General features: G+C 51.7%; 11 protein-coding genes across 11 annotated transcripts; 7 read left to right on the plus strand and 4 right to left on the minus strand.

Annotated features, from left to right (window-relative positions):
* Positions 1-2,447: 2,447 nt before the first annotated feature.
* BDV14DRAFT_209610 (uncharacterized protein) lies at positions 2,448-4,160 on the plus strand (the record flags this gene model as incomplete). The annotated part of the gene is made up of 1 exon (XM_073775690.1): positions 2,448-4,160. One exon carries the CDS (start codon positions 2,448-2,450, stop codon positions 4,158-4,160), a length of 1,713 nt encoding a protein of 570 aa, XP_073626835.1.
* Positions 4,161-5,160: 1,000 nt separating this feature from the next.
* BDV14DRAFT_81056 (NAD(P)-dependent alcohol dehydrogenase) lies at positions 5,161-6,553 on the plus strand. The gene has a single exon (XM_073777578.1). The coding sequence runs from the start codon at positions 5,443-5,445 to the stop codon at positions 6,436-6,438; it is 996 nt and encodes a 331-aa protein (XP_073626836.1). The 5' UTR covers positions 5,161-5,442; the 3' UTR covers positions 6,439-6,553.
* On the plus strand, positions 6,554-8,051 carry BDV14DRAFT_81057 (uncharacterized protein). Its single transcript, XM_073777579.1, has one exon. The coding sequence runs from the start codon at positions 6,668-6,670 to the stop codon at positions 7,988-7,990; it is 1,323 nt and encodes a 440-aa protein (XP_073626837.1). The 5' UTR covers positions 6,554-6,667; the 3' UTR covers positions 7,991-8,051.
* A 201-nt stretch (positions 8,052-8,252) lies between these two features.
* On the plus strand, positions 8,253-8,784 carry BDV14DRAFT_175699 (uncharacterized protein). Its single transcript, XM_073769115.1, has one exon. The coding sequence runs from the start codon at positions 8,355-8,357 to the stop codon at positions 8,517-8,519; it is 165 nt and encodes a 54-aa protein (XP_073626838.1). The 5' UTR covers positions 8,253-8,354; the 3' UTR covers positions 8,520-8,784.
* Positions 8,785-10,092: 1,308 nt separating this feature from the next.
* Positions 10,093-11,662, minus strand: BDV14DRAFT_81065 (WW domain binding protein 11). The gene is made up of 2 exons (XM_073777580.1): positions 11,368-11,662; positions 10,093-11,233 (listed from the first exon to the last, which is right to left on the minus strand). The coding sequence occupies exon 2, from the start codon at positions 11,066-11,068 to the stop codon at positions 10,217-10,219; it is 852 nt and encodes a 283-aa protein (XP_073626839.1). The 5' UTR covers positions 11,069-11,233; positions 11,368-11,662; the 3' UTR covers positions 10,093-10,216.
* Positions 11,663-12,583: 921 nt separating this feature from the next.
* Positions 12,584-13,243, plus strand: BDV14DRAFT_201364 (uncharacterized protein; the record flags this gene model as incomplete). The annotated part of the gene is made up of 2 exons (XM_073773744.1): positions 12,584-12,856; positions 13,013-13,243. 2 exons carry the CDS (start codon positions 12,584-12,586, stop codon positions 13,241-13,243), a joined length of 504 nt encoding a protein of 167 aa, XP_073626840.1.
* Positions 13,244-14,460: 1,217 nt separating this feature from the next.
* BDV14DRAFT_201365 (ribonuclease P Rpr2/Rpp21/SNM1 subunit) lies at positions 14,461-15,006 on the minus strand (the record flags this gene model as incomplete). Its single annotated transcript, XM_073773745.1, has 1 exon — positions 14,461-15,006. One exon carries the CDS (start codon positions 15,004-15,006, stop codon positions 14,461-14,463), a length of 546 nt encoding a protein of 181 aa, XP_073626841.1.
* A 183-nt stretch (positions 15,007-15,189) lies between these two features.
* BDV14DRAFT_81083 (ATP-dependent RNA helicase SUB2) lies at positions 15,190-17,688 on the plus strand. Its single transcript, XM_073777581.1, has 4 exons — positions 15,190-15,630; positions 16,212-16,622; positions 16,668-17,028; positions 17,078-17,688. The coding sequence occupies exons 1-4, from the start codon at positions 15,372-15,374 to the stop codon at positions 17,379-17,381; spliced, it is 1,335 nt and encodes a 444-aa protein (XP_073626842.1). The 5' UTR covers positions 15,190-15,371; the 3' UTR covers positions 17,382-17,688.
* On the minus strand, positions 17,670-20,168 carry trm44 (tRNA (uracil) methyltransferase). The gene has a single exon (XM_073769116.1). The coding sequence runs from the start codon at positions 19,898-19,900 to the stop codon at positions 17,738-17,740; it is 2,163 nt and encodes a 720-aa protein (XP_073626843.1). The 5' UTR covers positions 19,901-20,168; the 3' UTR covers positions 17,670-17,737.
* Positions 20,169-20,258: 90 nt separating this feature from the next.
* On the plus strand, positions 20,259-21,453 carry BDV14DRAFT_175707 (histidine phosphatase family protein). The gene is made up of 4 exons (XM_073769117.1): positions 20,259-20,599; positions 20,674-20,937; positions 21,019-21,231; positions 21,287-21,453. The coding sequence occupies exons 1-4, from the start codon at positions 20,424-20,426 to the stop codon at positions 21,348-21,350; spliced, it is 717 nt and encodes a 238-aa protein (XP_073626844.1). The 5' UTR covers positions 20,259-20,423; the 3' UTR covers positions 21,351-21,453.
* BDV14DRAFT_175709 (DASH complex subunit HSK3 family protein) lies at positions 21,454-22,113 on the minus strand. The gene has a single exon (XM_073769118.1). It carries the CDS (start codon positions 21,881-21,883, stop codon positions 21,581-21,583), a length of 303 nt encoding a protein of 100 aa, XP_073626845.1. The 5' UTR covers positions 21,884-22,113; the 3' UTR covers positions 21,454-21,580.
* Positions 22,114-22,127: the final 14 nt, after the last annotated feature.

The raw sequence follows: 22,127 nt of genomic DNA on the forward strand, positions 1-22,127 counted from the left end.
TCAAACACATATAGCAGCGTTGGCCTTACCACCTAGGTGACAAAGGCGCTACTCTGTAAAAGCAAGACCAACCCGGCCTGGTACTCCTGAATTAGAGCATCCTCTATACATTTGCTCATTCATATTTAACAGAGGCCGGATGTCGTTGATCATGCCACGGTTTAGTGAAGCAGCCCCATTTTCCGGGATAGGCAAGGGCAAGGACGGCGAGCACCTGTCGTCCTTGCAGCTCCCCGTCGTTCCTTCCTCATGGCACTGTGGGCCACCCATCGCTCCTTCCCAATTTGGATCTCCTCGCTTCACAATAAGGCATGTGCGATTGAAAGCCGAGGAAAGTGTGGCACCTTCCCTGCAGGCGTGGGCTTGTACCTGCAGCGGATACCCCATCCGTCATTGCTTGAGTACCACGGACGTACTTTGGGGCCCGCCTATAGCATAGACTCTTATTCCCAGCCGAACTGAATTTGTTCTTTGTTATGCTATTGATGTATATGTTCGCCCGTCTCGGTACCTTCATGATGCTAGACCAGGTGCTACCAAAATGAATACTATCATAACAGAATGAAAAGCAGGGAAAAGAAGTGGGGAATTGCTCACTTGGCGCCGGTGAAATACCTTCCAACTTCAACTCACGTGCATCTTCGCCGATACTTCCGAATAAGATCCTGCTGATGGCCTTTCCACTTTGGTTCTCATGGACCCCTTATTTAACATTGTTGAAGGAAGCTTTGAAGGCACAACTATACCTAGAAATGCCTAATAGCCTGAACAAGACACATCCATTGCTCCCATCGTCGCATATGGTAGGAACATTGAATGCTCTGGGTACATAGTAACAACCAAGCATGTTCAAATCAAACAACTATTGTTCTGTTATTAGAGCCGGACGGTGGGGGACTTTCTAAGCTACTCTACCAGTCACTGAAAACATGGCTACCTCTCCAGAAGATTACTGGGGATCAGGGAAGATCAAGATCAAAGTAATCCCTAGAATCTGCATAGAACGTCCCTCCCACCTTTTCAATCATCCACCAATGCTTCTTTAAAGTAAACGCATTCTTAATCAATGCCGCACCCATCACTCGGGCCTTGTCGACAGTAGTAAGAAGAACTCAGACCCCTCCTGTCTCCGGCCAACCGACCCTTATAAATTCATCTGACCCTTTCGGCTCCTCGACGACCCTATACCACTGCAGCTCGTGAATATTCTCCCAGTATGGAGCGCCGAGGAGTCGCACTGATTGCATTAGACACAGCCAGGATTAACTAGGGAAGATATAAACCTACTTCGATTGCAAAAATCATCTGCCTCCTCCCGAGGCAGCCTTGAAATCTTCAGGCAGATTCAACCGGTCATACCCCAGGAATTCTATTTCAACAGCCGTGCAGTCCTCAAGGATATAAGCACCTCCTTGCGACGAGTACCCCGTGACTGAAATCGAGTCTTGGCCCCATGAGACTCGGCAGCGCTCTGGTAGCTCGGGGCCGCGTATGATATCTATGAACCCTCCCTCTTGTATGTTTTGGGTTTCAGGTTGAGCCTGTTGGGTCCGTCCAAAGAGATTCTGCCCATAGTCGGAAGGCCATTGCTGCAGCCGTCAGCGGCATAAGAGAGATTATAACGAGAAGCATTGCGGATGGTAGTAGGATGAGATATAAGTGGCGGTGGGAGGTGGACGGGTTTTAATCCGTTCTTAGCTTGCCAGGGTAGAGCTAGCTGGAGGGTAGGTAACCAGATTATCTGTCTAAGTAGGTAGTGTTTCTACATTGAACACACATCGAGAGATATGAAGTGACATCAAGTTATCGCGATGCGGTCAAATCTGCCATGGGTTGCTAGAACTAGGCAGCTGTCGGATGCTCAGCTGGACACCAAAGATGTTCCTGGCAATGGATCCTTAATTAAGGCAAGGTTCGCTACCCGGGCGTCCCAACGCGGCCGCATATAGTAGACTACGTAGACCAGCTTAGCTGTGCTTAGGAACTGAGTTAGGGCGTTTCGAACAGATATTCCCGCTGATACTACCGATTTCAATTGTAATTTGGCTACAGGTGTGCCAAGTCCTGTATATATCATTGAAGCCTGTCACGGCATCAATCTCCTATGTTTCAGTAGTGCGAATTATTTGCTGCTCTTTCTCTACATCGTACCCTGTGCTGTGTAAATAAAGCCCATGCGGGTACGCGAGGGGAGGGAACCTAAATGTGCCCAGCTATATACAACATGACTCCAATCCATCTCCAACCCCAACTTCCATGACTCAGTTCCTTCCTTGGCTACTTTAGACTGGCAGCCACGCTTATTTAATTTGATCAAGTACAACCTCACACTTCAAAACGCGCTACTAACGAGAAATTCCCAGCCTACTCCAAGAAGTATACGAATGGAAGAATATTGATAAAATAAGCCTCGCCACATTTCTTCGCCCCATATATCCTCAAGAGCCATGAGATTCATCGCAAAACCCCTCGTCTACGGCGTTGCCACAGGACAGATCCTCCACTCAACCACCCCCCTCAGTTTCTGGGGCGGCATCGACCAAGAAACCGGCTCTATAATCGACCACCACCACCCACTCTTCAGGCAGAACATAAAAGACCGGATTCTCGTTCTACCATCTACGCGGGGCTCATGCACTGGTAGTCTAATCATTATCGAGTTGTTACTGAATAATGTCGCCCCGGCTGCTATTATCTTTTGTGATAGGGAGGAGATTGTGTCGACGGGGGTTATTGTTGCGAGGATTTTGCTGAAGTTGTCTATTCCTGTTTTGAGGGTTGAGAGGGGGGTATTTGGTGTTTTGGGGGCTGAGAGGTATCTTTCTATTCTTGATGGGGAGATCGTGACTGGGAAAGTGCCATTGTCGCTATATGACTCGATGCCATTGCGGGTGCCGAAGTTCGAGCACCATGTCGAGTTGACCAAAGAAGATAAGCAGATTCTTGACGGTTCGAAAGGCGCTGCCGCCTCTAAGGCAATGGAGATCCTCCTGCACTATGCTTACCTACAAAACGCAAAACAACTTACGCCTGTCTCCCGCGCACATATCGATGCCTGCATATACACCGGCCCGGCAAGTCTCACAATTGCACAAACATTCCTAAATTCAGAAGGAAAGGTTGCCGTCCCTACAACACTAAACTCGATTTCAATAGACCAGCGCCGGTGGCGAGAGCTCGGTGTCGACGAAACCCTCGCTAGAGAAGCGAACCGCCTTGCTGAGACTTATGTGGCTATGGGCGCGAGGAATAGCTTTACCTGCGCTCCATATCTGCTGGATTCCCCACCGCAGTCCGGTGAGAGTATTGGCTGGGCTGAGTCCAATGCTGTCGTTTTTGCGAATAGTGTACTCGGTGCGCGAACACAGAAGTATCCGGATCTGACTGATGTTTGTATAGCTCTTACGGGGAGAGCACCATTAGCTGGGACGCAGACGGAGGATGGACGGGTGCCGAGAGTCTGCGTCGGGGTATCAGATACAGTGCAGAACATCGAAACTATGGAAGATGCATTCTATCCATTGCTAGGATATGCAATTGGCAGAGTCGTTGGCGGAGATATACCTCTGATATTTGGTCTAGAGACAACCAAACCAACGATATCAGACCTAAAGGCATTCGGGGCAGCATTCGCAACGACGGCCTCAGCACCAATGTTCCATATTACAGGGGCCACACCTGAAGCAATGAAGTTGAGCCCTGCAGGACTCCCGCATACCAAAGTGACGCAGGATAACATCCGCTCTGCCCTAACCGGACTGACAACCGCAAAAGGCAGAACAGTCGGACTGGTCTCATTGGGCAACCCACACTTTTCACTCGAAGAGTTTGCTCGTCTGTCTGAGCTCTGCGCTGGGCGGCATAAATCTGAGTCTGTTCAGTTTATTATCACAACCAGTCGAGATGTCTGCGCAAAGGCTTGCGCAGCAGGATACGACAGTGCCATCGGGGCCTTTGGCGGCGAGATCCTCACAGATACCTGCTGGTGCATGATGTCCGAATCGGTGATCGACACCTCAGTAGTGAACCTCATGACAAATTCAGCCAAATATGCGCATTATGCCCCGGGGATTGTAAATAGGGGCGTTCATTTTGGGTGTTTAAGGGAGTGCGTTGATGCTGCGGAGAGGGGCGTATTCAATAGCGGTATGGTCATATAGCTTCTGAATATAACTTAGCTTTTCTCTGCTTCGATCCATTTGAGATAAGCGTCGTAATTCTCCTTACCTAGGTAGGTACGTGCGTAGCTGGGATGTACTGAAATCATCCTTCATCTCAGTATGCCGTCATCGCCCCCAAGGTCCCTCACAGAGGTATATAACCTCACCGATGTACCCAATAGTAGGAATGTCTGATGTCAAACCTTTATGATTTACTCTCTTCATATCTCATAAGATAATTCGGTGTTGTGCTGTTTTTATATGTGCTTGTACAGGCGCAGTCTTTCGTTGTCGATCACGGCGCTTCCCACTATATATAATGTCTTTCTCTCAAAAAGGGAGCACCACCCACACCTTTTCTGAGGTATGTGAGCCGGGGAAAGAGCGACCAGCAAGATGTTCATCGCACCTGCCGTATGGTGATCAACAAACAATGTCTGTATAGGAAGGCGCAACTGTGGCTGAGACTGGCCCAATCAGAAAGGGGCGATGGGAGCCCCCTGCCACGCGCCACAGTTGGCCTGAATCACAACACAAGCTCCTCTGATCCAACCTCGTCTCACTTCAACCATTAACGCGATCTTGAGTAAGGGCAGAACATACATTCCAGGCAACAGCGACCCTTACGCTCGACATACGAAGCTAAGCCGACTAAACCCCTCCACCGCGCCGATCGCTGCAGGCTGTCCCGCGCCGCCCACCCCGACCGTGCGATAGTCGCAAGACCCTCGAATCCTGCCTCGGCTTACCGATCCCTTGTTGCTTACGCTGGATCTATCGATTGCTATCGCTAGATCGCTCGGCGATGTTCATCTATTCTCATATCTACGGAGTATCGTTGCACGATGATTTCAGTAACTGACTGAACCATACCTCGGCCAACCTCGGCGACAACGAATATCAATCAAGGGGCAACGTCATACGTTCCTGGATGGACAATATGCAGGGCGCTGATGGATAAGATTTACCAGGCCCTGTGAATATGCGACCAGAGGATCTGCGTCGGCGAGACCGGACGAACCACCCACACTGACAGACCGCAAGCCCGGACTACGGAGTATCTGCAACCTGCCGCAGCTGGTAACCTGTTACACTGGCCAGCGATAGTCCGGTTAGCCGTCGGATGCGTGCGGTTCAGCTGGTCCTGTTGTGGTAATTCATGAGGTCATGATGGATGAGGCTGCTGTGACATCACGACGCCTGTGAAAGCCAGTATTAAAGTCGGCGATGCGCGATACCAACCAACCCACTACACACAATCTATACACACTTCACACACAAAATGTCATTCAAAACATTCAGAGGCGGCTCCTCCGGAATCAAGGAGTCCAGCACCAAGCAATCCTCCCTCCAGGGCGACCACGTCCTCATAAAAATCTCCCACTCCGGTGTCTGCGGTACCGATGTCCTTTACAAGGGCGCCGACATGGTTCTCGGCCACGAGGGTGTCGGCCACGTCGAAGATGTCGGTCCCGATGTTCGCGAACTGAAAAAGGGCGACCGTGTTGGATGGGGTTACGAGCACGACTGCTGCGGCAGCTGCAAGCACTGTCTTACCGGATGGGAAACTTTCTGTCCCGAGCGCAAGATGTACGGAATGGCCGATCTCGACCAGGGTTCATTCGCCGACAAGGCCGTGTGGCGCGAGGCGTTCCTCTTCAAGGTTCCCGACGAGCTGGACAATGCTTCCGCGGCGCCGCTGATGTGCGGTGGTTCGACAGTGTTCAACGCACTGGTTGTCGCGGGAGTGAAAGCGACCGACCGGGTCGGAATTGTTGGCATTGGCGGTCTCGGTCACTTGGCGATTCAATTTGCAAACAAGATGGGCGCCCATGTTGTGGTGTTCTCAGGTACAGACTCCAAGAAGGAAGAGGCTTTGAAGCTGGGCGCACACGAGTTCCACGCCACAAAGGACGCAAAGGAACTCAAGACCGAAGGCGACAAGAAGCTCACACACTTGGTTGTCAGTACAAGTAGTCTTCCCGACTGGGCCCTTTACCTGCCCGTGCTCGACAACCGGGCGACGATCTCGCCGTTGACAGTTTCGGACAAGCCCTTTACCTTCCCGTACCAGCAGCTCGTCGTCAGTGGATTGCGTGTGCAGGGCGGCATCGTGGGCGCGCGGCAAGTGCACCGCGACATGCTGCAGTTTGCGGCTTTCCACGGGGTGAAGCCGATGGTCCAACAATACCCGATGACAGAGAAGGGGATAGCACAGTGTTTTGAGGACCTAGAGGGCGGCAAGATGCGATACAGGGGTGTTTTGGTAGCGCAGTAAACTAGAATAAGTTTAAAACAAAGTCTGGAGAACCAAGGCCGTTCCTGATGTACCATGGGCGCGGTGGTTGGATGATGACGCGAAGTGATGACGACGACGACGATCTCTCAATTCAAATATAATTCCGTCTCCTGTCTTTTAAAATAATTAATGCAAGGAATGTGTCAGTGTCAGTGTCAGTGCTGTCAAGTTTCACCTGTCACTCTACACATTTTATTGATGTGATGCCATGCCCTTCTCTCTCTCGCAACGGGCGCACCGCCGCCTCTACATCCTCACCATCTTCGCCCTGTTAACCCTCTACGCAACATACTCCCACTACTCCACAAATCTAACAGACCACCCAATCTACTCCATAAACGGCCACATCCCACCCGACTGCCCACCCCTCCCAGACCTGCACAACATCGTCCTCGTCCTCAAAACAGGCGTCACAGAAGCCCACGACAAATTGCCCATCCACCGAAACACCACATTACGGTGTATCCCGAACTACATCGTCTGGAGCGACTACAATGAAAGTATCGCCGATATCCCCGTCCATGATGTATTATACAACGAATCGAGCAATTTGCACCAATTACCGGATTTCAACCTCTACACGAAAGTCAAGCAGAATGGGCGCGGGGCACTAAATGACCATGATCTATCCGATGACCCCTCAACACCGTTTGGAAAATCGAATCCAGGCTGGAAATTGGATAAATGGAAATTCATCCCGATGATCGAGCATACATTCAACACATTCCCCTCAAGCGACATGAAATGGTTCATATTCATGGAGGCTGATACGTATATCCTTTGGCCAAGCATGCTCTCTTGGCTCTCAAGACTCGACGCGAACAAGCCTTATTACCTGGGAAACCAGATGCAGATAAGGGACATCCTCTTCGCGCACGGCGGGAGCGGCTTCGTCCTTTCTCGGCCTACGATAAAGGCCGCCACAGACCTCCTCGAGGCTAAACGCGACTACTGGGACTCAATCACCATGTCCGAGTGGGCGGGCGATTGTGTTCTCGGCATCCTTTTAAAAGAGGCTGGTATAGAACTCGGTTGGTCCTGGCCTATGCTTCAATTGGCGCCTGTGCAGGAGATAGATCATTTCTCGGGGAATTATGGGCGGACGCCGTGGTGTTATCCGGCTGTTAGTTTTCATCATTTGAGGCCTGAAGATGTACGGGAGCTCGCTGCATTCGAGGCGAAGATGAAGTTGGAGAAGAGGGGGGGTATATTTGACCCTGTTCTGTGGAGGGATGTATTTTATCATCTCGCCCGTCCCCAGATGGGTCCTGACCTCGTGAGGAACTGGGATAACCAAGCTCAAGAGGAGCATAGAATCACGAAGTCCGCGGAGGATTGTAAATCGCTCTGCGAGGACGATCAACACTGTCTTCAGTATGTTCGACGGGACGACGGAATGTGTCTCTTTGGAAGGGATGCGCGGGTTGGTGCTGTGAGAATGGGGTTTGAGAGTGGTTGGATGACGGAGAGGATTGATAAGACGGCAAGGTTGTTGGGGGAGTGTCGGTTTCCGAATTGGGTTACTGATTGATCTTTGAAGACAGCTTCTACTTGGACTTGGATTCTTTGTATACTTATTCTATCTTGTTGGGTTAGAGTTTAATCTATGAGTTATGACCTTACTTTCTTGTCCCTTTGTCGTTGCGATTGCGGTTGTGGTTGTGCTCTGGATACCTATACCACACCTAGGCGGGTAGGCCGTTTATGCAGGGCTGCAGATGAGCTGAAGAACCAACTGCGGCGAGCCGTACCAACCAGACTAGCCATAGCTTTCTTAATCTCTTGCTTCTATCCTACCATAGTGCCAGTGGGACTACTTTGTTTGCTAGGCACATTTTTTGCTTCGCGCCGAAACCTAGGCAGCAATACAACCGATCTTATCTCCAAAGAGATATATGCACCTGGTAAGCTCAACACAATCAATCAGTCACACCTCTCTATTTCCCAGCTTCTTCAGTATCAAAATGCTCCTCGCCATAACGACCGCCATCGCCCTTCCCCTTATCCTCACCCTCACCCTTCTAATATTCAAAACAAACCGGCACCTCTTCACAGAGTGATTCCCCCTCCCGTCACTAGACCCCAAAGACACCGGTACGTTAAACGTCTGCCATACCGCACCCAAGTCGATCGAGGTCCGCCAGCTCGCTTCCACCTCGGCGCCGAGGGGATAAGTGTTTCGGCGTACCCGTCAACTGCTCCTTGACGACGTTAGTGCCGTTGAGATTGAGCATCTCGGGTATGACCGGTTGAATATACCGAGGAGGTTCATTGAGGAGGATTGGGTGGTGGAGGACTTGTTCTGTGAGAAGTGTATGTCCTTCCCATCCATAATGTCCTAATGTTCAGGTCATTGGCTAATAGAGCAGTGCGTGGTTTGGGTGCAAGGTTCTGGGCGCGGCTTTATTATGAGGTTAGCGCGGGAAGTAAAGATGGTGATCTGTTTATTCGGGTTGGGTATCAGCAACAGGAGGGGCGTGGGTGTTGCATACGACGTTGGGTGATGCGGGTAGGAAGGGAGCAGCGATCATCAAGAATGCGTTTAGTAAGTAGGAGCGGTGCATGCCTATTGAGAGGACTGGAGGGGTGATTTATGAGGATCCAAGAGAAGGTGGAAAGGCCCAGTGCGTAGCAGGTACTCCCTACAATGGATGAGATAGAACTGGACTCTGTGGCTGAGTCTGAGGTAAACTTCCTCCGCTCACAGATAGGATTGCCATGTTCTAGGAGCTCAGTTCATCATGGTATGGATTATACGTCAATCAATCCATTCAACCAAGAGCAGGTAGAACTGCCAACAGTGAAGTACCCAATGTCTCAGCAGTTCCTGCAGTCCCTGGTGACCGTCCAATGCTCTCTCTTCCTCGGCGCCCTTGGTAAAGTAAGCATCACAAGGACACCGATGCATCTTGCACCGACGCCTCTGAATCCTGATGTCGTGCTATGCGCTCGGCGATCTACACGCTGTGCGATATGTTCGGCGTATGAGCGGCTCAGAACAAACTTTGCGGTGCATGGGTGCTTGGTGACATCGGTTACAGGGTGTTTGACAAGGTGCAGGCAACTAGGCAGACCGATGATTGACACGGAGAGTAGAAGGTTGACTATGTCGGAGAGGTAGCTGATAATATATGTGGAATTATAGGTCCGGGCTGCAAATGAGTAGCCTTAAGAGTATACCGATCTATATTCCATGTCGCTCCAGTGCCAAACAAGGGGTAATGTCCAACAGTTCTCTGTCATCTTGCGAGCTCTCAGACCATAGAGTCAACATGCCGGCTGATGCAAGTGATGATCTTTCGGCCGGCGCAAGTCAAGCCAAGCCCCAATGCCTGCCAACCGCACATGGTACTAATTCTCCCATTCGGCGGCGCACAGCAGCTGCAATCCACAGTAGCCACATGATAAGGACGTACGATCTAATCATCCAGATCTGGGCTGGGTGTGCGCGGCAGGTCCAGGGCCGGAGGCCGGAGGTGTTGGGATGGAGGTACGAGTGCTACTTGTAAGCGTCACGGTGTAGCCGGCCGGGGATCGATGCCGGAGATCTATATTTGACTGTGGTATGACAGGGTGAAATGGGATAGGATAGGATAGATAGGAGAGGCAGTCTGCGGCTGCAGATGGTAGTAGTGCGTTCCCTGTTTCGGATGGTGGATGAATTATTGTGGTTGCGCTAGTTGGATGCGTCCAAGCGTTCGAGCGGACCGAACGGAGGCTTTGTCATTAGTTCTATGTGTACATGTGGGTATCATTTTTATGCTTCTTCGTCTTCGACTTCCTCGATCTGGACAGATCGGAGTTCCTGGTTGAATCGGCGTTCTTCGTCTGCGAGTCGTTCCTGCTCCTCGGCCGTGGGGGCTGCTTCTATCTCTGCAGGGCCCGCGTGGTATCCGGCTTTCTCTAGTCGGTCGAGTTCTTCCGGTTCTAGGAGCTTCCCTTGTCCTCGTATTGAGTCGTGCTTCGCTCGGACTGCTGCGGGGATAAATTTGTTCACGGCCTCTTGTCGTAGGTCGCGTATCTCGGGCTTCGCCTCGTAGACTGTTCTGGATTCGACCCCCATTGGTCTCGCCGGAAGGGCGTGAGGGCCTCGGTGCTCGCCGCCTGAATTTGCGTCCTTCTTTCTCTGGTATTCGCGGGGAATGGGTGGCGGAGTATCTCGAGGCATGGGTATCCTTCGAACCTCTTCATCGGTCTCACTGCTATCACTTTCCTGCCCGCCAAATCGTCCGTGACCATCTCGCCTCCGCTTCCCCAGTACCCCACCGTCCCTATGTCCGCGCGGGTGATCGTCACCCCGCTTATGCTGTGAATTTTCGTGAAATTTGGGTGCCTTATCTCCCAAAGCTTCCCGTGCTTTCTGCACGGCCCGCAAATCCCGTTCGAGAGCTTCCAAAATCTGCTTTTCACGTGGTCGTAAGCCCTGTCCAGACTGCTCTAATTCCTTGAGGTCATTGATTTGCCGCTGGATGCGCTCTGGATTGCGACGGCCGAGCTTTTCGTTCCGGCGGGCCAGCGCCTCCGCCTTGCCTTTTTTCAAATTCTTCTGCTTCTCGAGTTTGCGCTGCGCCGCAGCCGGGTTGACCGAACGTTCCTTGTCTTTCGGCATAATGGGGTCGAAAGCTCGAACTTCTTTTTCCCGTTATGGTTATGAGGTCCAATTGGTCCAGACAGAATTGGCACGGGTGAACGCGAGATAACAAAGTTTAGCTAGATAAAGCGGGAGAGGTTCGGGGATTGGCCTTTGGACGACGGATGCTTATTCGGTGAGCTTCTGGTAATGACCAACGATGGCGTCAGTCAACGGCCTTGCAAGGAGGAATAAAGAGGGCCTCTCAGAGGGGTAGCGGGGAAGCAGAGGCACCTGCAGCGAACTAGACGGGCTTGGGGAAATTGGAGAACGCTCACAGGCTGGTAACAAAAGTAAGCTGCAGCAGCGAGGAATAGCTGAGCAAGTCGGATCGATCCTCCCCAGGCGTGGGATTTCCCCAGACCCAATAAAATAAACCAGGGAAGATGTAGGGCTCTAGCCTCACAGGTTGGGCAGCGCAAGTGCAGGACTCGAGATAGACGAGTGATAGGTGTTGCAGGTCGTAGGAGGCGGTTGGAAGAGCGCCAGAAGCGGCAAACCGGGCGCTCGGGACTGACAATTGAGAGTAATGGGGAATGTAGTTGAAGTGTATTGGATGTGAGAAGTCTAGGCCTGAAGCTGGAGAGTTAGAGTAGTAACTAGGAAGAGTCGTAGGAAAGTGCAAAGGCGGTGGCAGATCACGAGTGCCATACTTCCCTCTACCGCGGCTGGTCTACTCCCGCTGTATGGATTGGCTTCTCTGATAGGCAGATCTTCTCTGTTCATCGCTGCATCTGCTGTTGGCTCAGTCCACTGGCTCAAGTTCAACTGTTGCCGTGCGGCTCATGGGCTGCCTGTATGAAGCTGCAGCTTCCTTTCCTCTTTTCTCCTTCTCTCCTTTCTTTTTCCATCCTCATCTCTGACCACCGCAATCTACCGCATCCCTGAGCCGCCTCACTTAATTGTGGCATTAATATCCCACCCTCCCTCGTCAAGGGGCCTGATCGTGACTGCTTCTCCCTGTGGCCGCCAGTGTAACATCCGAGGACAAGACGCCGCGGTTTGACTGCTTTCTTTTCATCTAAATTTTAGTATATTTTTTCTTTTCCTGACCGCCGACGATCCAATCCGTTTGCTTTTTCCTCAACCCACGCCCTCCCTCACCTCGTCCGACCAGGCGTCCTTCTCCTTCTTCCTAATACAAGGAATGCTCTATTGAAAGCGGCAGAGGATTACTCTTCCCAGATTCAGAAAGATAACCCTCTTCTGATTGCGGAGGCTCGACTTTGTCCTCGTGCCACTTCTCCGACACTACCCCTGCTTGGTGGTGTACTTGCTCCCCTTACCTCCCGCCGCTCCTCCACTTTCCTTCCCCGTCCGCTGCTCGCAACTACTACTGGCAACTGCTCCGCACTCCGGTCACCACTGCGCCGCGGCTCCTCCTGCTTCTGGTCGTCACCATCATGAACTTCGGTCCGTCCACTCTTTGCACATTGAGATCGGCTGGCGCTTCCTAGACTTGTCGCGGTTAGAGCATGTCTCTGCGCGGACCAAATGTCCGTAGCCTCGATTCCCGACACCTCGCTTGGCCTCACCTCCTCCGAGATCCAGATTCTCCGTCAGCAACAGCAGATTGCGCTGCAGGGTGGGCATACCGGCAATGGCGTTTCTCGGGGCAGGGGCACTGGGCGAACCAGCAACTCCAGCTCGCGCGCCGCCAGTGCCGCCAGCAGCCACGGCCGCTTGTTGTTGGATCCTATGAGCCTCCGGGCACTTTCACATCAACTGGACGGGTTGCAACAACAGATTCAGAATCGCCTCGAATACGTATGTGTTTCAATTTCATTTCTTCTCTTTTTTTTATTCTTCGGTCGTCTCCGAACTCCGCGAACCAGTGTCCACGGTGATTTGCAATGCTGCCTTCGCATCATTCTATGCGCATTCCTGAACGCTGTCCACTCGCTAATCTTGAGCCCGCATTAGCTGGAGGACCAAATGCAGGTCTCTATACAAAACACCTACGACCGGGCCGGAAACGTGATCCGCAACGCCGACGCGGAAATCGCTCGCACCCGTTCTATACTATCCTCAATTGACGACTTGGAAAACGAACTCGCGAAGATTGGGCACATTAGAGAAATCGTGAGGGCATATCGTGGCCGAATAGAGGGCTTAGATCAACGCCTTGACCAAGCTGCCCGCCGACGACGATGAGCAGCATTCTCCATCCACCCTTTGAACTTACATCCTTTGCCTTACCTCTGCCATTCTGTCCCTTGCCGTCGCGTTTTTTACTCTCGAACCCAGCACAAGCCGTCTAGCGGCTTTAAGCGCATTGTTGCTCGATACCACACCGTCTTTTGCCATGCGACGATTGTTTACCCCACCCACGATACCTCCGAACGTTACTCCATGATTACGAAACCACGACCTGCACGATTACCCCTTCAACGACAGCTACGATGAGATATGAACGAAGGAAAAAAGAGCTCCAGACTCTATATACTGTACCCGTCCTCACGGACTCTGATATCATTTGTCATTTACCCCGTGCTTTGACATCTACAAACCAGATGTGACTTGCCCTTTACATTGTTTTTTGTTTTGCTTGACTATCACAGCCTCCTCGCATGTAAACCGGTGGAGGTTTTTTCTTTTGTTCGAAGATTGGATACCTGCCTCACGGCGATTTTGGCTATTGTGGAACGGTAACGTTGAGAAGAGAGCGCTCACGGGATAATATGTTTCTAGCGTCGGAGTTTACTCGCGTTTGGTGGGGTGCTTGGGAGTTTTCACTAATGCTTTGCGTCTGCCACTTCCATCGCTTCTCCTGTCCATTACACCCACGATTCCCATTTCGTTAACCGTCTCGTTCCTCATTCATCAGGTTCCCTGCACCAGTTGAGCTCTCCTGTCTTGTACATGACTGAAACTCCTATGCGGTGATGGTCCGGCTTGGTACTCGGCTGGCAATCTATGTAGATTTGTATATTCCGTGGGTTCAGCACGAGTTCCTAACTGTTGTGCCTCGTCTGCCATAACTGCGCGAATACGAGGGAGCCGGATGTCTCGCATTATCAAGAGAATTTCCGGCGGCCGACTTGGCTGTGCTTTGGTGCCAATCGATTGGCTTTCGGTTATAGCGCAACAGGCAAGGTAGGCCAAGATTCGGGACCCGAGCCGAGTGCATTTTCGTGCTCAGTTGACTTTCTGTTTGTCTTCTTTCGCGCTGGCCAAGCAATCGCTCTACTGCAGGAGCGTGACGATCGGGCACTCCGGTTTCAAAGTGCTCTAGTCCTCTTGGTTTTCGTCCAAGAAACTTATACCTGAAACCATATAATAGCTCGAAGTGATGACTCTTGCCTTGTTGCACGACGGTTTCTTGAATCCCATTCATTCCCAAGTGTGATCAAAAAAGCAGACCAGCCTCGTCACGTCGGGTTGGCTTCAGCTTTTGCATTCTCTGTCTTTTCGTCCTTCTTGCGCTCCGGAAGCTTGCGACTTCGCTTGTCCGTCTGAGGGAACCGTTTTTCCGTCCCGCAAACGTTGCATCGTATGACCCTTATTTCAGCCCATGGCTTCTTGCCCCCGCGACTAGGATTCCTTATCTCTTGTGTGCAGTTCTTGTCCAGAACGAGGAAGGTTTCGCAGCGCTTGCAGAATGATCGTTTCTGTTCGATTGGCAGGCGGAGTTGTGACTTTTGCGATACGCCGCGCATTTGGGAAACACACATTCGAGATAGCTGCGATGAGCATCGGAGATCTTTGCGCAAGGTAGTACTGTTTGCAGCTGCTGGTAGACCACTCGAGTCTATCATCACTTCGTCTTCGTCTGCTCGAGTTTTTGCGACAGCTCCCGTCGTAGCTGCCTGGAGATATTCTGCCGCCTTGTGCAGGTAGTTGATCCGCGCACGCACATGGCTGTTGACTCCGCCACCAGAACCCTTCTTGCCCTTGGTCTTTGCCGCTTTAGCCATGGTGCTGTCAGTGTGAGAGTGCAAGAGCAGAGCTGAGCGGTGATGTGGCAAATGGAGCTAACCCAAAGCGGAATGCGCGCGGCTCCCTGACTAATTGTCACGTGAACGCAGCTGCTTTCTCTTCCATCCCTCGCGACTTCACCTCGACTTCTCCCTTTGTCCATCAGCGCCACCTTCAATTCATCTCGCAGCCTTCTGAAAAGCGGCTGTCTATTTTCTAATCTTCAGTCTCGTCATCGACTCGCGTTCTCGACTTCTCCAGCACCCGCATCCCAGACTCCGACACCTTCGGATCTCGACGCGCCTTCGTAATACTCAGCATTTTCCATTCGCCTCAATCTTACCTCGACCCGCCAACCTACAAAATGTCTCACGAGGAGGATCTCATTGACTACTCCGATGAGGAGCTCCAGACCACTGACGCTGCTGCTGCCACCGCTGCCCCCGCCGCCAACGGAGGCCAGGCGGCCAAGAAGGACGGCAGCGAACTGACAGTCACCGGCAAGGGCGCCGACAAGAAGGGAAGTTACGTCGGTATTCACTCGACCGGTTTCCGCGACTTTTTGCTCAAGGGCGAACTTCTACGTGCCATCACCGATTGCGGTTTCGAACATCCTTCGGAGGGTTAGTCCATCATCATATTCTTTCCCATCAATAGCCTTCCTCCATAGCAAGATTCGTGTTTCAACGTCCGTCCATCTCCGAGGGAAAAAGAATGGTTTCAAGCAATTCGTTGTCGCTTCGCTTCAATCGGTCTCTGGCGCCATGAAGGTGTCGAAAGGACGTCATGCGAAAGACCGCGCGGCGCGGAAAGTGCTCCACAGCTTATACCTGATGCTTGAATGCTCAGGCATATTGGCGAAACTAGGTTTCGCGATTTGTTCTCCAGATTGTCATGCGACTCTGGGTGAATCCATGCGTATCCTATAAACGGGCGCATTGCCACAGATTGGACGGATAACGTCATCGCGCAATGGAGGTCTAGACGGTGACTCTTCCTCCGGCGGTTGATCTGATACTCTGGCATGCTTAGAGCTTGCACTTTCCGGGCAATATTCAGTTGTTCAGGCGCTGGGCCTAGAACCTTTGACCTTGCGTAGTCGACACTCGGGGGATGGACGGACCTGGAACGCGGATACTGCATTTTCTCTTTCAAGTTTTCTGGATTCGAACCACAGTCTAACATACCGTCCGCATCACCATAGTCCAGCAAGTCTGCATTCCGACCGCTATTCTCAATGTCGACGTTCTCTGCCAGGCTAAGTCTGGTCTCGGAAAGACGGCCGTCTTCGTCCTCACCACCCTTCACCAACTGGAGCCTGTTCCTGGAGAGTGCTCCATCTTGGTCATGTGCCACACTCGCGAGTTGGCCTACCAGATCAAGAACGAATACGCTCGTTTCAGCAAGTACCTTCCCGATGTGAAGACCGCTGTCTTCTACGGTGGTACTCCCATCCAGAAGGATATCGAGGTCCTCAGCAATAAGGAAACTTTCCCCAACATCATTGTCGCAACACCCGGTCGTCTCAATGCCCTCGTCCGCGACAAGAAGCTGTCTCTCCGCAACGTCAAGTCTTTCGTCCTCGACGAGTGCGACAAGATGCTTGACCAGATTGGTAAGCCAAATCAATATTAGAAATTGATCAGCGCTGACCGTTTAGACATGCGCCGTGATGTCCAGGAGATCTTCCGTGCCACTCCTACCGACAAGCAAGTTATGATGTTCAGTGCCACTCTCTCGCAGGAGGTCCGCCCTATCTGCAAGAAGTTCATGCGCAACCCGCTCGAAGTCTACGTCGACGACGACACCAAGCTCACCCTCCACGGTCTGCAGCAGTACTATATCAAGCTCAGCGAGGCTGAGAAGAACCGCAAGCTCAACGAGCTGCTCGACAACCTCGAGTTCAACCAGGTCATCATCTTCGTCAAGAGCACGATCCGTGCCAACGAGCTCGACAAGTTATTGCGCGAGTGCAACTTCCCCAGTATTGCTGTCCACTCGGGTGTCAGCCAGGAGGAGCGGTAAGCGCCCATAATCCTTTATGGTGTAACCATTTCTAACGAGCCGCAGTATCAAACGCTACAAGGAATTCAAGGAGTTCAACAAGCGTATCTGTGTCGCCACTGACGTCTTCGGCCGTGGTATCGATATCGAGCGTATCAACCTTGCTATCAACTACGATCTCCCCGCCGACGCCGACTCCTACCTCCACCGTGTCGGTCGTGCCGGTCGTTTCGGTACCAAGGGTCTCTCCATTTCCTTCGTCAGCACTCCGGAGGACGAAACCGTCCTCAAGGACATTGAGAAGCGATTCGAAGTCGCTCTCCCCGAGTACCCCGAGGAGGGTGTCGACTCCAGCACCTACATGGCTTAGACGTTTTATTCGTGTCGCCGGTGACTGAGCTTTCTTTTCTATTTTATTCGCAATTTGTTTGTTTTTGGCGCGATGGTTCGGCTTGATTTACTATTGATGCGCTGGGAAGGGCATCGGGACATCTGGGTCGAAAAATGTATCCGCAAGAGTATACTAGGAGATGTCTAACACTTCCCATTCGTCTTTTTTGTGCGAGCAGCCGCGAGGCTCATATTCATGACTCTCGTAGTTCGTAGTCCTAAACATTGCTGGAACTATTCATCAAACATAAAAGTCCATTGGGTATCTCTTTTGCTCTATCTATTCCGCGTATCTACATCTGGTTCGAACCAATCACTTCAGAACAAGATCACAGTCTATACATGGTCATGCCCCCCTCCACTCCCCCCCTTCGTCTGTAAGCTCCTCGCCCTCTCAACCCACTGTCTAGCAGCAAGATAAACACCTCCATCCCGCGCACACTCACGTTCAACGATCTCGCGGACCTCAGCTAATATTTCGTTCTTATCCCCATCCCCATTCCTTTCGGCTTCGGCGCTGAGCGGTGCAGGCGAACAATTCCCCAAAACACCTATATTCCGCGTACTCGGGATCCGGAGTAGTGTTCTTGTAACATCCATTCTGAGCTCCGTGCAGAGAGAGACGAGTTTATCTGTGAGCGCGCCGTAGGTGGATGTGTTGAATGATGACGAGGTAGGGTTTGCGGAAGCCAGTTTTTGGGCGCGAAGGGCGCGGAGGTCTCCTTTTGCATCTTCGTTCTCATTTTCGGTTCTCGGTGATGGTATAGGTGTAGATTTGATGTTGGTGGTTGAGGATTGCGCGGGGTATCTATACCGCGCCCCAGAAAGAGAATGCGAGCAGCATGGGATCGCAATGAACGGGTTCGGTTTCTTGGAGTTCAGAGATGCCGCGAGTAAAGGTGTCCAAAGCGTAAGTTCGTCTGCGTGGTTTGATATTATGAATGTATCTATTATCAATTGATCGTGTAATTCCCTCCCTGGTGCCGTTTTAGTTTCAGAGTCAGAGGTGGAGGTGGAGGTGGAAGCTGTGCTGGATAGGGCTTCAGTGAAAAGGAAAGGGATATAAATGTCTTCCTTTAGATGGTCTTGGATGTGCGTAGGGAAAATAGACCACGTCTTTCGTTTTCGTGCGTCAAAGCCCCATCCTTCGTATCCCTCTGATAGTAGGATGTAGACCAGGACGCCGTTTCCGCAGGCTATGTCGACGAAACCTGGGAATAGACCACTATTTGCTTTCTCCCCGTCTGGTATCTGATCCCTTGGAACTACGGAGTACATATCCCTCCATAGTTCAATAAGGAAAGAAGCAACACCCAGATCCTCAAAGACGTGCTTGCTCGGTTCCGTGGCCTCAACCCATCGTTCACTTAAATCAGCCGCATATTTTGCTTTCAGGCGAGAGTATGTATCTTGTACTCGAGCGCGAGGGATGACGTTATCTTTTATGGGTGCGTAGGGGGAGGATGTTGTTGGCTTTGAGGTGGGTGTGCCGAGCCGGCCTTTTGTTATGCGGATTTGCACTTCTAGGAGGTTGGTGAGGGTTCGTTCTAGGCGAGGAGGTATTTCAGTGGCTGATGTTGGTATTGTGGAGCGGAACCGGAGGATGTGGATGGACATTGTGCCCTTTCCCATGTCTCTGCCTGGTTCTGGGCCAGTGTCTGGGTCTGCTGGACGCAAGTCTTTGTCTTGCTGATGCTCATACTCATAGAGTAGCGCCAAAGCCCTCAGCTGCGGATGGTAGTATGGCAGCACCTCCTCCTTCTCAACATGCGGCGAGTAAACGATCAAGAAGCGGCTTCCTCCCGACCTCAGCCCTGAGCTCGACTCTGACTCTCTCGTTGAATGAGAACCCGCATCTAAATGATTCTCCTGGCCAAAGTAGACATGACAAGTCTGCTCCAAAGGCTTATCAAGCTGCGCGTTCCGTGGGATAAGCCGTCTCACAATCGTTCTCGCCAATTTAAACCCCAGGATAATCCTAGCAGGACGAGGTGAGATCGCATCTTCCTGTCTCTTTTCAACGCGAGACCCCGGCAAGCCATCGCCTGCACTTTCAACCCCAGTGATTTCTTGATACTGAATGTCAAGAAGAATATCAGCCCTAAAGACCACACTAGAACTGAATCCCGGGTTTTCGAGGAGGAAGAGCGCGGTGTCTTTGATGTCCTTTAGGGCGTAGGGGAGGTTTGGTTCGGACAGGTCGGGACTTGTTAGCCATTCCTCGCCTAGTCTTTCTAGACTTGTTTCTGCTCCATTTGAGACCGAGGCTGAATCTGGAGTTGAGCTGGGTGGTGTGTTGAACACTGGCGACGGAATCAACGTCTCAGATAGTGGTTTCCCCGTGAGTCGATTTGTATCTCTCAATGGTTTCTTAGAGCGGCCCATTGCTTGCTCCCCCCAAGGGCCCAGTCCAGCGTAGGTAGGTGAGATTGTGAAATAAATCAGTACCTTGGGCATGTGGTTTGGTAGCCGAATTGTATGTGATGTGGGGTGCGGCATGAAGGTGCTTAGTCATTGCTGATGCTGATGCTGTTCTTCGGCGGGGAAGTTGTATAGACACCCGACTAAACTCCAGCTAGAGTACAGATTTTATGGTCTGCTGTGGATAATGGTTTGCTAGCTATTAGCTAATCTGGATGGTTGTCCAGGTAGCCCGAGTGGTCAATCAGATCTAAGTGCGTAAATTCTTCAGCTCCCAGTCATAAGGTAGATGCCTCACTGCGCTTACAACCAATGGCTAGACTCTGTAGGCTTAGAGAAAACTAGTTGATTAAATAGAGGTGAGGTACATATGCTGATAAAAGCTTACGCCCAACCGCATAAGCATGACACGCCCACCTACCCATTGCATTGTAACCTCCCAACCGAACCAGGCGCAACCTTGATAAGGAGACGATCTATGCTATGACGCAACCCCTCCATACTTCCTCCCCATAAAACCTTCAATCCCACCCCTCCGCGACATCCCACCTTACAATCCCCTACACACACCCCCATATACTCCAAATTAAAAGTCTACATCATGGCCCCCCGCGTCTTCCTAATCCGCCACGGCGAAACAGAATGGTCCCTGAACGGGCGCCACACAGGAATCACAGACCTGCAACTTACAGAAAACGGCGAGAAGCGAATCAAGGCTACAGGAAAGGCGCTTGTTGGAAATGATAGACTTATAGCGCCGAAGAAGATTGTTCATGTGTATGTTCCCAGAGTGACCTTCCCTGCTTTGTTGCGATGGAGTGATTGAGGGGCTAATGTTAATGCGTCTGTAGATATGTCTCGCCCCGCCAGCGCGCGCAACGAACGCTGGAGCTCCTCGAGATCGGATGCCGCGAGCGTCTCCCCTGGACTGAGAAACGCAAGACTGAATCCGAGGAGCCGATTCGGACGGAAGCGAAAGTGGAAGTTACAGAGGCTGTGCGGGAATGGGACTACGGCGATTATGAGGGGCTGACGAGTAAGACGATTCGGGAGCAGCGGGCTGAGCGCGGTGAGGGGGCGTGGGATATTTGGAAGGATGGGTGTCCTGGTGGAGAGTACGTCTTCTTCCAACTTCATTTTTGGGTTGCTATTTGGATTGCTCGGTTCTGGTGCTAATTGCTATGTTTGTGGTATAGGTCTCCCGAAGACGTGATCAAGCGTCTTGACGCGCTCATCGCTGAAATCCGCGAGAAGTTCCATGGGCCTTGTCTCAATGACGGCGAGGAGAAGGGTGATGTTCTCATTGTTGCTCACGGTCATATTCTGCGTGCGTTTGCGATGCGCTGGGTGGGGAGGCCTTTGACGGAGACGGCGCTGATTCTCGAGGCTGGTGGTGTTGGTACACTTAGGTATGTCGAGTCCTCTTGTCCCGTTGACGTTGAGTTTCCGTGCTAACAACCGCAGTTACGAGCACAAGAGCATCGAAGAGCCGGCGATTATTCTCGGTGGTGGATTCGTCGTGGAATAAGTTCGTCAGAGTCGCCGGGCTTTCCGCTTTTCGAAACATATATCTAGACGGTGGTTAGAAATCATATACCAGAATACATCCACAAATCTTGCAAGATCTTACAGGGTTGATCCGAAAGAGTATAGGAAAGGTAGTACTCACTCGTACCTTCGCCATGCCATACCCACATAGAAACGCACTCCAATCTCAATCCCCTTCTATAAAACCCTATCTCAATTCTGCCCTGCATCTTACTTCTCACCACCCTTCTCCGAATTCCCAGGTCCACCCGCACCCATAACCCCCTCCTCCCCCAAAACCTTCGCACTCCCCATAAAAAGCGCGCCCACATACCCCCCAAGAAACCTCATATCCTTCGCCTGATGCGCCGTCATCTGCACAATCTCCTCCGTATTCGACAAGTTTGCATTCAACTGCGCTAACTGCGACTGAAGCTGTGCGTATTGCCGCGTCTTCGTGGCGGACATCGAGGACGCACTTCCGCCGTACGAGGAGGAGGGGGGGAGCATGGAGGGGCGGTAGGTGGGTGGCATCTTGGTCTCGTTGTTGGGTTGGGCTTTTTGCTCTTTCTGCGATATGATGGGGTCAAGGGTTGAGAGTTCGAAGAAGTTCGGGTTGGTTTAGTTAGAATGAAGGGGTGATTTGACAGAAGATGGAGGGTAAGGCTGGTGATGTTTGTTGACGGTTGCCGATCACGTGGGGCAACTGGTAATTGACCTGGGGAACGGCCTGAGGCCAGCTTCAGATCTACGCTGTGCTCCGTTATACAAGCCCGAA

The sequence above is a fragment of the Aspergillus stella-maris genome (assembly GCF_047715825.1).
Source record: "Aspergillus stella-maris strain CBS 113639 unplaced genomic scaffold BDV14scaffold_37, whole genome shotgun sequence".
Lineage (NCBI taxonomy): Eukaryota > Fungi > Ascomycota > Eurotiomycetes > Eurotiales > Aspergillaceae > Aspergillus > Aspergillus stella-maris.

What these genes read in the sequence shown, in the direction of transcription:
- BDV14DRAFT_175699 (XM_073769115.1), top strand. Translation starts at nt 8,355, where the DNA reads ATGCACCTGGTAAGCTCAACACAATCAATCAGTCACACCTCTCTATTT.
- BDV14DRAFT_175707 (XM_073769117.1), top strand. Translation starts at nt 20,424, where the DNA reads ATGGCCCCCCGCGTCTTCCTAATCCGCCACGGCGAAACAGAATGGTCC. An exon ending in GATGGGTGTCCTGGTGGAGA is followed by an intron (nt 20,938 to 21,018) that starts GTACGTCTTCTT and finishes TTTGTGGTATAG; the next exon opens with GTCTCCCGAAGACGTGATCA. An exon ending in GGTGGTGTTGGTACACTTAG is followed by an intron (nt 21,232 to 21,286) that starts GTATGTCGAGTC and finishes TAACAACCGCAG; the next exon opens with TTACGAGCACAAGAGCATCG.
- BDV14DRAFT_81056 (XM_073777578.1), top strand. Translation starts at nt 5,443, where the DNA reads ATGTCATTCAAAACATTCAGAGGCGGCTCCTCCGGAATCAAGGAGTCC.
- BDV14DRAFT_81065 (XM_073777580.1), bottom strand. Translation starts at nt 11,068, where the DNA reads ATGCCGAAAGACAAGGAACGTTCGGTCAACCCGGCTGCGGCGCAGCGC.
- BDV14DRAFT_81057 (XM_073777579.1), top strand. Translation starts at nt 6,668, where the DNA reads ATGCCCTTCTCTCTCTCGCAACGGGCGCACCGCCGCCTCTACATCCTC.
- BDV14DRAFT_81083 (XM_073777581.1), top strand. Translation starts at nt 15,372, where the DNA reads ATGTCTCACGAGGAGGATCTCATTGACTACTCCGATGAGGAGCTCCAG. An exon ending in TTTCGAACATCCTTCGGAGG is followed by an intron (nt 15,631 to 16,211) that starts GTTAGTCCATCA and finishes GCATCACCATAG; the next exon opens with TCCAGCAAGTCTGCATTCCG. An exon ending in GGTGTCAGCCAGGAGGAGCG is followed by an intron (nt 17,029 to 17,077) that starts GTAAGCGCCCAT and finishes AACGAGCCGCAG; the next exon opens with TATCAAACGCTACAAGGAAT.
- BDV14DRAFT_175709 (XM_073769118.1), bottom strand. Translation starts at nt 21,883, where the DNA reads ATGCCACCCACCTACCGCCCCTCCATGCTCCCCCCCTCCTCCTCGTAC.
- trm44 (XM_073769116.1), bottom strand. Translation starts at nt 19,900, where the DNA reads ATGCCGCACCCCACATCACATACAATTCGGCTACCAAACCACATGCCC.